The sequence below is a fragment of the Artemia franciscana genome, chromosome 6, assembly GCF_032884065.1.
Source record: "Artemia franciscana chromosome 6, ASM3288406v1, whole genome shotgun sequence".
Taxonomy (NCBI): Eukaryota; Metazoa; Arthropoda; class Branchiopoda; order Anostraca; family Artemiidae; genus Artemia; species Artemia franciscana.
The window spans coordinates 17,573,745-17,587,737 of record NC_088868.1 but is presented as its reverse complement, the minus strand read 5'-3'; the positions used below and the strand labels follow the sequence as shown (position 1 = coordinate 17,587,737).

Genomic DNA, 13,993 nt, shown 5'->3' with positions numbered 1-13,993 from the left:
AAGTATTTACCGAGCCTTTGTACGAATTCAAATCCACCAAAAGGAACTCCCTTTTTGGGTAAGCAACGTCGGGACAGCGATATAGAGTCAGTAGTTTTTGAAGAATTTAAACCGGTAGAGCCTATTTCAAACATAGCCTATGCAAAGACTACAGGAAATTTGACGTCAATCTCCTCTGGTAATTCAGTCTCAACACAAGATGCCCCTATTGTAGATAAGCTGAACGCATCTCAAATTCCCAGAGAAAAATATGAGAAACTAAAAAATGAAAATAATGAATTTCAACTAAAATATTTTAGGATGTTTTATTTCATTACGTATTATTCATTTATTATTAATTTGTTTCATAATTCATTTATTTCTTTGTTTCATTGGATGTTTTATTTTTTATACGAAACATTTTTAGTAGGGGATCGCAAAATTTTGCAATCAAGTGGAATTGAAAAGTCGAAATTTCCAATAAAGATGTCAAATCTGGCTGAAAACAAGGTGAACTGTGAGAAACAAATGATAAATGAAGAAAACAACGTAGATTCAGGAGTTACTGAAGAACTTGGGCTATCAGAACCTGTTTCAAACAGAACCAAGGCCAGGACTGCTGTAAAATTAATATCAAGCTCTCCTGAGAATTTGAACTCATTGCAAGATACTCCCATTGTAAAGGAACCAGATAAATTTGAAATTTCCAGAAAACATTGCGAGAAACTCAAAAATGAAAAAAATGAACTTCTGTTAAAAAATGAAAAGTTTTCAACAGGGAAAAGAGACATTTCGAATTCAAGTGAAATTGAAATGCGTAAATACTGTCTAAAGACGGGTAATATGGTTGAAAACAATGGGAACGGCGATAAAGAAATTCTTAATCCAGAAAATGATATAATGTCAGAAGCTATTCAAAAAGTTAATTTAGCAGAGCCTTTTCCAAATATGGCCCATCCAAAGGATACTGAGAAATTGATCTCAAGCTGCTCCAGGAATTGGATTTCACCAAAATATCATGGAAAAAATGAACTTCAGCAGACAAGTGAAAGAATTTCAGCCGAGGAAAAGGAAATTTCAAAATCAAGTGAAACTGAAACATTTAAACATCCAATGAAGATGGCTAATTTTGTTGAAAACTGTGAGAAAAAAATGCTTCATCAAGAAAATTGTATAATAGCAGTGGAACCGGCGGAGCCTATTTTAACTACAGCCCATGCTATGACTAATACGAAATCGACGTTAAGCTCTTTCAGGAATTCGGTCTCACCACAAAAAATTCATATTTTAAATGAGCCAAATGAAATATTGACGAGATTCGGGAAATTACGAGACGATATTCACGGAAAACAGTGTGAAGAACTAACGAATGAAACAAATGAAAAAACTACATCAAGAGAAAAAGAAGTACATAAATATTCTAATCTGGTTGAAAGCAAGGGGGAAATCAAGAAAGAAAACGAAGATCCAGGAGTTCTCAAGGGACTAGAAGAACAATTTCATGAAATGGTACACCCACAAAAGACGGATTCCAATCTGGATGGAAACTGGGATGAGAACGATATTCGGTTTCTCAATAAATTGAGAGAAAAACATAACAGAAGAAAAGAAAAAGATTCTTTGGTAAAAAACAAAAAAAATGTTTTTTGTAAAGTCAAGTCTTCACAAAAGACGGTTTCCAATCTAGATAGAAACTGGAATGAGAACGATTATCTGTATCTCAATAGATTGAAAGAAAAATATCACAGAAGAAAAGAAAAGGATTCCTTAGTAAAAAAACCGGAAAAATATTTTTGGTAAAGTTTTTAAATTTGAGTCTTCAAAAAACTAAAACTAAAACTGCATTGTGTAAGATTTCACTCAAAATAATCGTAAAACTTGCAGCAAAATTACTACATATATTGAAATTCAAGTCTGAAGTTCAAGTGGAAAGATTAAATAAAAAAAACGAGTTATTTTCAACTGAAATTAAGGAGCAACATTAAAACTTACAACGAACAGAAATTATTGCCTATATGAGGGGGGTTGCCCCCTCCTCAGCACCTTACTCTTTACACTAAAGTTCCTTAATACTTTAAAAAACTTCTTATTGTTCTAATTAAACGAACCTTGTGTTTCAGCAGTCACTCTTAGAGAATTGGTACAAAATTAAAACTTTAGTGTAAAGAGCGAAGTGTTGAGGATGGGGCAATCCTCCTCATATATGTAATTTGTATCTGTTCGTTTTTAGTTCTAATATTGCTGCTTACTTTCAATTTAAAAAAAAAATTAATTTAATTTATGATAGTTTTTTAAATAATGACAGGAAATCTCCACCTTCAATGGAAAACCTCTCCTCCCCGCGGATAAATCCTATAGCCAATTTAATCCTAAGCAAAGTTTACCCCAGACATTTGCCATTGACATCTCCACGAATAAAATTGAGTCGGCAAAGAGAAAGCAAGACATAAGGAGAATTTCTTATAAGAATTCTGGCAAATTTCCCTGGCATAAAATTTCCTCTGAAAAATTCATCCCCTGCCAAATTTCATCCCCATGGAAAATTGCCCCAGTGGACAATCCCCCAAACAGAAAATTCGCTCCCCCTTCCCACCCAAAAAATTACGCCTACTTCCCTATAACATATAGCTTACTGTAGGCTATGTAAACAATGGGCAAGTTTTATAACTTAAAGATCTTTCTCTAGGGGCTATGGGGGGGAGAGTTGTGATATCTTTAAAAGTATAGTTATTCACCCTTTCAGTTATGCTAAGCAAATTGGCCATGTAAAAATTTTGATCCGACGATTTCGAAAAGAAAGGGGTATGGGAGGGGGGCTTTTTACCCTCCAATCCTTTTGGTCACTGAAAAAGACGCTAGAACTCTTAACTTCCGTTTGAAACGAGTCCTCTCTCGATGTTATAAGACCACGACCACTGGAAAAAGCAACAACAAAAATAGATAAATAAGCATTCGTGATCTTTCTTCTGGCAAAAACAAAAAAACAAACTGTATTACTCATTTTTGCCTGAAACCTTTAAAGTAGGGTTTCCTAATATGCTGAATCAGATGGTGTAATTTTCATTAGGATTCATTGACCTTTAAGGGATGTTTTTCCCTTTTTTCAAAAATCAGGCAAATTTTCTCAGGGTCTTAGCCTTTGACGGGTAAGATTAAACTTTAGATTAATCTTAAGATCCAAACTTCCTCCATTGTTCTATTTGGGGAAATGATTGGCATGGGAGGGTACTAGTTACCTTCCAATCACTTTCAACTATTAAAATAAGCACTAGTTCTTTCAATTTCTAATTGAATGAGCCCTCTAAGAAGTTTCTACGACAACTCCTTTGATACGGAGTGCCCTGGTCTAAAGAAAAAGAAGTAATACATTATGCCCAAATCGCTCTTTACTTAGGCAGCGCTATTGTGCTTCCTATGGTTTCTGTTGGTTTTGGGTTTCATTTATTTATTAATGGTGATTTGTAGTAGTTCGTGTTCTTGGAAGATTATTTGACTTTATTTCTGCTCATTTTTTATTTGATGGAGCTCTTTACTTTTCTTTGAAAATCTTGTTTTGTGTGAATTTTTTTTTAATTAATGTCTGTTTGTTCTGTATTGACATTGACTTTTTCGTCGATTTTTTTTTATATCTTTACGGTTTTCTTTATAAGATTCCATAGTTTGGCTTGCTATTTGTATGTTGGAGGAACGTTTGTCAACAATGACTAATTTTTTATACTAACTTTTTGGATTCGGAATCAGCACATATTTTTTGGTCGGGTAGTGAAAGAATCATTTGTATAACAATTTGTTTAAGGTTGACCCTTGACCCCTTTTTTCACTATTTTCCTAGAAACTCTACCACAACCTCACTCTCTCTCAAAGCTTCAAGCATCAAACAATTCTTTTGACTTAAACATTTAGTTTCATGTTCATCAGCAAAAAAAGAGCGTAGAAATGACTTATCTAATCACATCTGCTGGTATTTACTCAATCAACTTTTTTGCCTCAACCTCAAATGCTCAAATTTGGTGAAAGAACTTGAGCAGCAAACTTTTCGGATTCGGAATAAGCACATATTTTTTGGTCAGGTAGTGAAAGAATCATTTGTATATAAGTTAAAACCCTTGCTCCTGGGCTCTGAAGGGTTGTGTCCACCCTGAAAACATTGTTATGTGTTTTTTGGACTATTATGAACACAGTAATCTTAAGTTTCGAATAGATGTGTTTGGGAGAAACTAGAATTGGAGATAAGCCAACTGCGTGGGGGTCATATCTTCCGGGGCGGGATATTTTGAGTGGTGGTTTTCCCGGAGGGGTATTTTCCGTGGGGGGCTATTTTCCACGATGTTTACTTTCCGGGGGGAGGGTAAGCGCTGGCCACTGAAAAGGACAAGGAAAGATAAAAAAAAAAAGACCACTAATATCTTTAGATATGTCAGAAGAGGCATGCTCAATGCCTTTAAAAACCAGAAAAAATACAGACGTCTAGAAACAAGGGAAAAAAGAATTGCAACTAATCAAGTGAAGAAGGGGACAATCATTAATAGCTCGTCAATAGAACTAAAAGTAAGTAGAATATAACCTGCAATAGGCTGGACCCGTGGATGGGGTTGGGGTTGCTTAGGTTTGGTTTGCTTTCCTGTGCAGGAGGGGAATGGGGCCTATTGTTTTTGGTTTTGTTTTTAAAAAAAATATTATTTCTAGTTTTCTTATCTCTCCTTGCACTGTTCTTGTTGTTCAATTCTTCCGGTTTCGTATTGCTTTCGTTTTTATTCTTCTGTTGTACTACTACCAACGAATAAATAAGTCTTAAAACGTGTTCAGCTGAGACTGAATATGCAAATCAAGCTTAAAACAAACAAAGATTTTTTACGATTGTAACATAAAAATAAAAAAAACAAAGCGAACAGAAACTAAATAGATAATCATAGCAAAAAAAAAAAACATACAACATGTACTAACATAAACGAATAAATAAACCTTAAAACAAATAAAGCTTTATTTAAATATGTGAATCAAGATTGAAACGAGCAAAAATCAATTCAAAGAAGAGTATGGGTACTGCCTCCTTCCCTAACTGTAAGTTTTATACCTACCACGTCACTGGCGCTTTACTGAAAATGGCGGTTTATTGCACACACTTTCTTACGTAGATATTACAACATTGAAATCAAAAATAAAATTGTATTAAAATCAAATTTTGAACTGATTGGCTTTTCAGCAGTTGACATCATTACATATCAAATATCTAGTTTAACCTTATTTCTCCTCAAGACCGTTCACGACAAATTTAGTTTCACTACATACAAGAATTTAGCTACTGCCTCCTTTCCTAACTTTAAAATTATAAAGCCTTCTGCGTCATATATTACACTATTCAAATTTTACTTATTCAATTTTAATTATTACGAGAAGAATTTTACTTTTTCAATTTTTTTATTTTGTTAGAATTAAACCTTTAGCCTCCTTGTATAGTATTAAACGCTAAATGCATATCAAATGCATTCAATGCCTTGTGGTAATAAAATGTTTCTGCTTTTACTATAAAAATGTTACATTTAGATGCCTACTGGTACAGAATTTCAGCCCACTATGCTACAGCGCGTGTGGGCGGTTCTAGTAGACAACAAGCTGAACGTAATCGATAAAATCAGGTTCTAATCCGGGTTTTCGCTTGTGATAAAATATGTTCTGACTACAACTGAATTATGATCAGCTGGACTGACTACCTAATGCCCAGATCAGGTCTTTGACAAAGCAACCACATATAATGGATCAAGTCAGACTAAGAAGGTGGTAGTATTGGGATAATATGACGCGAATGAGACAAGGGATGCTTCCCTACAATATGCGGTGTTGTACCCCTTCATGCCTATGAAAATGTGATTAACAACGGATGACGATTGGTCGTTCCTGAAAAGCAAAGGCAAGAGGTATACGTTCATTTCTCAACAAGCCGCAGCTCAAGATTTTCCGACGAGAAGGTCAACCGTTGCTGCCTACAGGTCACTAGGCCTTGAAAGAACTAATTATTGGTTCTAAGCTTACTATCTTGTATCCTCTGGCGTCAAAGCATTAAAGCACTTATGATTTCACTTCCATTGTCGATTCATAATTGACATAAGCAAGATAACCGTGTCATCAGCAAATGAAAGTGTTACTTCACAACCCTTTAGAGCACTAGAAATATCCTTAACGCTAATGAGGAGTAAGAGAGGTCTCAGTATTGAACCCAGCGGCACACTAGTAGCATCTGACTGGAGGGCATTTGTCTTCAGCTGGAACAATACCCACGCCACAAATAAATTGACACCTGTTTATTAGGTATGATATGAGAGAATTTTTCATCGAATCTCTAATAATTTAGTTAACAAGCTTAAAATTTAAAATAAAGCCGACAGTAGTGCTAAGCGCCTTCTTTATGTAGACACAAATAGAACAAAAAGTTTGTCATTATCAAGGGTATCGTGAATGAATTGGGTGATAAGTAAAACAATGTGCCAAGTCAAGTACTTTTTTTCATGTATCTAAGTTTGTGACGGAGAAAAAAAATATTTTCTTATTCTTTTATTAAGAATTGTCTCTCTAAAACACAATTATTTTAAACCAACACCGTTCTACAAACTTTGAAAAAAAGACTCGGTGTATATCCGAAAGTCTTACAAACATTATTTTACCCAGTTTTAACAATCTAGAGAAATATCTAGTGATAAAATATGGGTTCGTTGCGTATGCTTGTGTAAAAAGCAACCTCACAAACTACTCTGATAGTCAGAAAGGGCATTAATGGCTTGTTAAAATCAATTCTTAGGCTGTGACACATTACTGTAATCATGTATGAATCAGAGAAAATATGATATTCCGTTATTGTCTTTGGAAAAATATTGGCAATTTCTATTCTCAATTCTAATATTTTCTGCCGTCTTTATGCTAAATAATGCGATGTAATCTTTAAGTTTGAATTGTTGTCTACCAGAAATCCCGATATTTTATAATATGATACTATGATACGATACGATATTTTATGATACGATACGATACTTGTCGGTTTGTGTTAACTATTCAACTCATTTCAAACAATGTGTAGTAGTTCGTATTAATCCCAAGCAGCATCAATGTAAGTGTATGCTGATTAATAAACAATTTATTCACATGTATATTGCTTTTGATGCTCAAACTGTCTTGTTTCATGCAATTTTTCAGATTAAAAGCTGAATTAAAGACTTCATATTCTTCGGTTTTTACATAGATTTCCTTTTAGGATTGTTCTAAAAGCCACAAAATATGGTCGAAAACAAGTAAGAAACACAGTTGGCACCATTTCAAGGCAGGAAGCTGTGACAGCTCTTAGGAGACATAAGGGGGACATGCAACAAGCTATTCAGTCTTGCATTAAGCAAAGACAAAAAAAGGTATTTATTATTTTCTAGGTAGACTAATGGGAATAGATATTATTTGTCCAACCTTAAAAAGCGCATTTTAAATATCGAAATTTGTAGTGACATTAAATCTTTCAAGGAACTGTTGTGGGAAAAAATTATCTAGGAAAGCTTTTCATAGTGAGAAAAAATAGAAAAATTACATTTGGATTACTGTTTGAAACTTAGCCGTACATATAATTTAAGTACAAAACCGGAGGTAACTAATTTCCTATGGACCGCATTTATATCAACTTTTAGCTGTCTCAAAGTAGATATCCATGGTAAAGCACCTACAAAGAGCCACTACCCCCCCCCCTCTCGAAAAATCCAAACTGATAAATCGATAATTATTCTTCAAAAAATGGGGGGAATGTAAGCTGATCCAGGGGGTGTAAGCTGATCCACTTAGATTGGCATACAATCTAACTGGCTTGAGTCACTCCTTGATTTTTTACTTGTGAGATATTTTGCAAAATATCCAAGTCAGTACACAAGATGTCTCAAAATTAGGGCCTTCAGTTTAGATATAGGACTTGAGAGTCAAGTTCCTAACCGTAAAACTGGTCACAAATATGCCACCCCTTTTTCATTGTATTTTCATATTAATTGGCTTCCTTAATTAAATTAGGAATTTTTTTATTGGCTCAGTATTTTGGTAGCGCTTAACTGGCACTAGATGATGATTAATCCCTATAGATTATTAAGTACTCAGTAGCGTTCACCTAGAATTAGGTTTGGTAGTCAAGAGCTAGAGACAGTGACATGGTTTTATGGCACTTGGTCTTAACCAAGTGACATATAGCGATCACAAATTCTGTCAGTTTGTCTATCGGTCTGTCTGTCTGTCCCGGTTTTACTACTTAAGGCACTTCCAGGTAAGCTATGACGATGAAATTTGGCAGGCGTATCAGAAAACAGATCAGATTAAATTAAAAATTGTCATTTCTCCGATTTGACCATCTGGAGGGAGGGGAGTGGGGGACGGTTAAATCGAAAAAAATAGAAAAAAGGAGTTATTTTTAATTTACGAACGGCTGATCGGATGTTAATGAAATTTGATGTTGGGAAGGATATTGTGTCTCAGAGCTCTTATTTCAAATCCCGTTCAGATCAGATGACACTGAGAGGAGTTGGGGTGGGGAAACCTAAAATCTGGGAAAACGCTTAGAGTGGGGGGATCGGGATGAAACTTGGTGGAAAAATATGCTCAAGTCCTAGATATGTGATTGACATAACGGGAATAAATCCATTCTCTTTGGGGGAGTTGAGGGGAGGGTTAATTCTGAAAAATAAAAAAATGAGGTATTTTTAACTTATGAAGGAGTGATCGGATCTTATTGAAATTTGATGTTTCGAAAGATATCGTGTCTCAGAGCTCTTGTTTTAAATCACGATCGTATCTGGTGACATTGGGGGGAGTTGGGGGGCCTAAAATCTTGGAAAACGCTTAGAACCGAGGGATCGGGATGAAACTTGGTGGGAAAAATAATCACAAGTCCTAGATACGTTATTGACATAACCAGAACAGATCCGCTCTCTTTGGGGGAGTTGGGGGGGAGGGTTAATTCTGAACAATTAGAAAAAATGAGGTATTTTAACTTACGAAGAAATGATCGGATCTTTATGAAGTTTCATATTTAGAAGGACCTTGTAACTCAGATCTCTTATTTCAAATCCCGACCGGATCCAGTGTCATTGGAGGGGGAAACTGGAAATCTTGTAAAACGCTTAGAGCGGAGAGATCGGGATGAAACTTGATGGGAAGAATAAGCACTAGTAATAGATACGTGATTGACATAATTGGAACAGATCCGTTCTCTTTGGGGGAGCTGCAGTTTGTTAATTTCGAAAATCAGAAAAACTGAGGTATTTTTAACTTAAGGACGGATGACTGGATCTTAATGAAATTTATATCTAGAAGGAACTCATGTCTCAGAGCACTTATCTCATATCCCGACCAGATCTGTTGAGATTGGGGGGAGTTGGAGGGGGAAACTGGAAATCTTGGAAAACGCTCATAAATGTGGTAGTGATTGATGTAACCGGACTGGATCCGCTCTCTTTGGGGGATTTAAGGGGTGGGATTCAGTGCTTTGGCGAGTTTGGTGCTTTTGGACGTGCTAGGACGATTAAAATTGGTAGTGGTGTCAGGGAGCTGCACAAATGGACTTGATAAAGTCGTTTTCCCTGATTCGACAATCTGGGGGTCTGAAGGGAGAGGAAAAATCAGAAAAATTGAGGTAATTTTAACTTACGAGTAGGGATCGGATATTAATGGATTTTGACACTTAGAAGGACCTCGTGACTCAGAGCTCTTATTTTTAATTCCGAACGGCATTAAGCCTCTGATATTACTTTTAAAGCAATCTATTGATTCTTAAAATTTTGCTAGAGCTCATGCCATATGAGCTCTTGGCTCTTGGCTCTTCCGACCTCGCCACAAGTGCCATATGAGCTCTTAGCTTTTGTTCTATTATTATTTTGATTTCGTGATCGACCTCCTATATATCATATAAAGTAAATGTATTCCTCTGCAACAAGTAACTTAGCAAGTGGAAAAAAATTAAGGTGACATAAAATTTAAATAAAATTAAATTTTAAAAATGTGCCCTTTTGCTTTGAGCACAAACATGTGAGCTTCAAACCGATTAAGTTACAAGACGCAGTTTTTTTTTCAAAAGAGTAGGATCTTGGCAGATAGAATATGAAAATGGTAGGATGAGAGTTAAAGCAACTTAGAAAAAGAAAAAACAGTTAACATATTTGTTTCTGGAGTTTGTAAAAATTTTTAAGGCTTTCGAAAAGAAACAGTGTGTTTGCTAATTCATAGACTTCCTTTATCGCATGACTTGTGAAAACAATCCTCCACAATAGCTGTCACATCAGTGTGTTTTCACTTTTTACTTGATTCGCTTATGGTTCTCGCTTCCACTTCGGTCACGACAACTTTCTCTTCCGCTTTAAGTATTTCTTCCTTAAAGAATGCCACCCCATAAAGTGACGTAATGAGTTACTTCAAGCAAAAGGAAAACCAAACTAATTTTAAATTATCAAGTATTTTTCTAGTTTGAATAAAAAAATCAAAATTATCACTCAGACACCATAAATATTCTTGTAGTTTACATATAACTTCAGCGATTTTGTTAAAATTGTCAGGAATTATTCTAGTTTCAATTGACAAATCAAGTTTTTTGTTAATTCTTGTACCTCAAATCTACTTCTGTTTCCATCGCAAACCTTTACCAGCATCAGGTAGGAAGCAGAACTTTCAGACACATAATCAGAGTCGTGAAAATCCTTCAAAACTCGTGGAAGGTGACGGAATTTAAAAAGGCAGACTTATATACCTCAATTTTGTCTCAAAGACTACCTTACCCTCTCCATCCTCAATCCAAGCTGTTGTAATGTTTGTATGTATGGAGGGTGCTACATGAAACCTCTAACCCACTTCCTAAATTCGGAATTGTGTTTTCAGGACAATATTCTTTACAATAAAAAATTCTCCCTCAACCTGAAAGTAAAAAACTTAATGTAAAAAAACTAAAAAACTTAAAATTAAAAAAAATGAAATTTAATTAAATAAAATTTAATTAAAATTAATTAAATTTTAATTAAAATTTAATTTAATTAAAATTAAAATTAAAAATTAAAATTAAAATTAATTAAAAATAAAAAAAAATAAAAAAATTAAAAAATGTATAAAAAACTTAATGTAAAAAATTAATGTAAAAAACTTAAATTTAAGAAAAAGCTATGTTGACAAACTTTCTTACTTTCCTGATTTGGAATCAACACATATTTTTTTAGTTGGATAGTAAAAGAATCATTTATTTGTTTGAGGTTACCCAATTTCTTCACAATTTTTTTAGAACCTATCCCCCAACCTCACTCTCTCTCTCAAAGATTTAAGCCTGAAACGATTCTTTTCACTTAAAACCTTTAGTTTCATGTTCATCAGCAAAAAAAGAGCTTAGAAATGACATAATCTAATCATATTTGATGGTATTTATTTAATCAACATTTTTAGTCCCGACCTCAAATTCAACTTCAAAAAACTCAAATTTATGAAAGAGCCAGAGCGGTAAAATTTTCAATTTTGGATAGTGAAATAATCATTTGTATAGCAGTTTGTTTGAGATAAAACAACATTTTTACTAGACTATAGTTGCAGTGACAGAGGCAATCTCTGTCAATAATCATGATCTAGTAACAAACAAATCTTAGCCCATAGTAGCCAAAAGTATGAAAATGACTATTATTTGATTAGTCTCAACAATAAAAGTTTATTGCGAAAGCAAATTTATAGGAATTCAAAAAAAATAAAATAGCCTGAAACCCCTTAAAAGTGGCGTCAAATCGAGATTAAAATATACACCATTTGAATCGCCATTGCTGAAAACCCTGTACAGGAAAATTACACCCTTGAACAACATGTATGGGTAGCACTGACGTTAGGTTAGGCACTGACATGATGGGTAGCAAAGACGGTAAAAATTACTTTTTTGTATGGGTAGCACTGACGTTTCATAATAGCAAGAAACTGCACAAATATATTGATACTATAACTGTTTCCGTAGTGAAGGTGGAAATATTTGGAAACAAAATAAATTGGAGCTTTCCCCACTTTTTCCACGAGCACACAACAAAAAATTACCAAGAATGTCAGATTCAAAGGTTTCATCAGCAAATGTTTATAAGTGATTTTATTTTATAGTGGGCAAAACGTAAGTTACTTTTGGAAAAGCCCATTTCCTTGTGTAATGAATAGCCTCTTCGTTAAGGGCGAAAAACTACATACTTAAATTTTAAAGGCTTTAGCTTTGTATTTAATATTATGAATATGGAATTATTTCAGTACGTGAAAGTTTTACGCTTTAAGTACACGAGATTATTAACAAAAAACTATTTATGCTATCACTAGGCAATATCCTATTTGTACGAGGTAATCACAAGGCAGTTACTATCACCTAAGGAATTTGGACCTGGTTTAACCCAATTCCAACAGGAATCTACAGCATTGTATAATAATTTTTAGTGGCATCGTATAGGAGTAAAGAATTGCACTGTTGTAAATTCCCAGATTGAGTTGTTTGTAATATAATTATTTTTGGATTAACTTTTTTATTATTATTTTAGAATTATTTTGGGATTAAATATTGGTTACATTGGATTTTAACTTATTTTTATCACAGTCGTTTTTGACATGAAGCAGGTTTCTGGATTTGTTGTCAACAGCCTCAGCTGTTTCACCTTATCATTCCGGTAACTTAGTGTCTGTTAGCATTCTGAATGAAATCGTGATAGACAAGAGAATTCAGAGAGTGGGGACCAAAGTGCGTATCCCTCAGGATGATCGAAAATATACAAAAAAGTACAGAATTCTTAAATATTAAGACAAAGTTTAACGATTTTCAAAAAAAAACGGTTTTTTTTGTAACCCACCTATCCTCGATTGAAAATTTAACCTTGGTCTCGAACAATCCCAAAAAAAATTTCCATGATTTTGGTTATGTTTTACTATATCTATAATTAATATCAAATTAGCTAACATCACGTTCCACATAAAAAATATTAAAGAGATGAATAAAAATATAAAATGAAATTGACTTCCTTACATTTTTACTCTATATGTTTTTTTGTTATGCGTAGTATAGGCGCTACTTTAGTTTTTTTCTTATTTTTGTTACCTAACTGTGAACTTTTTTTTACAGTACGTAAATCTAGCAAATAAGGGTAACTTTACACATGAAGACATAGTTACGTCTTTGACTGCAGCAAAGGGAGACTTATTTGAAGCATTGAACGAATTATTAGGTTTAACAAGTGATACGAATGGACACTGCCAAACGCAAGATGAAGCTCTTGGTAGGTTTTATCTGTAAATAAGTTTTGTAAAATAAAATTTTAAAGATCCTCCTGACCCGTTGATGGTGCACACCATCAACGGCTGAGCCGTTGACTGACGCCGTTGCAGGATCTTTTTTTACAGAGACCCCGGGCACTATATTGCCAAGTATCTACCGTGCTACCCAAGGCATAATATATTTTATATGCAATATATAATTTTCATATTGTAAATTTTTGTACCCTATACCAATGGTCGTATCTGACATTGGGTTAATTTTAGTGGAGGATGAAGATCAAATTTACATACTCATCAGTGTAGACAAAGCCATGACTATATGGATTGTCTATGTTCATCTTAAAATATCACCTGCTTCTGGTATATTTTTGTATGAAAATAAGCCAACTAGTCTGTAAGCGAAGGGTGCTGAAAAATCCTCAATACAGGTCCTGGCCAGTCTCTCTTATCTTTTTATACTGTTATAAAGTTAGACTGTTCGATGGAGATCTACTACATGACGCTTATTAGCACGAAATGTCATGTTTAAAAAAGAAGCCAGTTGTGTCCTATCCTTTTTGTGCCCTATCCTTTCTTGCGACTGTCTCTTCTTCTTTTTCAAAAATAGTAAAACGTAGAAATAAATAAAACAATAAAAGTGTAGGGTTGAAAACGAAAGCAATGAGAAAGGAATCTGGAAATTCAATTAAGACTATGCAAAACTACACCAAATAAAGTTGGAAAGTAGAGTAATTCTAGTATAAATGAT

The 13,993-nt window shown here is 34.2% G+C and overlaps 1 protein-coding gene across 3 annotated transcripts in view; it reads left to right on the top strand.

Annotated features, from left to right (window-relative positions):
* Positions 1-13,993, top strand: part of LOC136028127 (E3 ubiquitin-protein ligase lubel-like) — a 203,273-nt gene that overhangs the window by 149,841 nt on the left and 39,439 nt on the right. For all 3 annotated transcript variants that reach the window (XR_010617748.1, XM_065705773.1, XM_065705774.1), the window contains exons 15-16: positions 7,223-7,373; positions 13,094-13,247. Coding sequence is in view for 2 of the 3 variants with exons in the window: in XM_065705773.1 (XP_065561845.1) it covers positions 7,223-7,373; positions 13,094-13,247 (305 nt within the window). In the remaining variant the exon portion in view is untranslated. The remainder of the gene's footprint in view (positions 1-7,222; positions 7,374-13,093; positions 13,248-13,993) is intronic.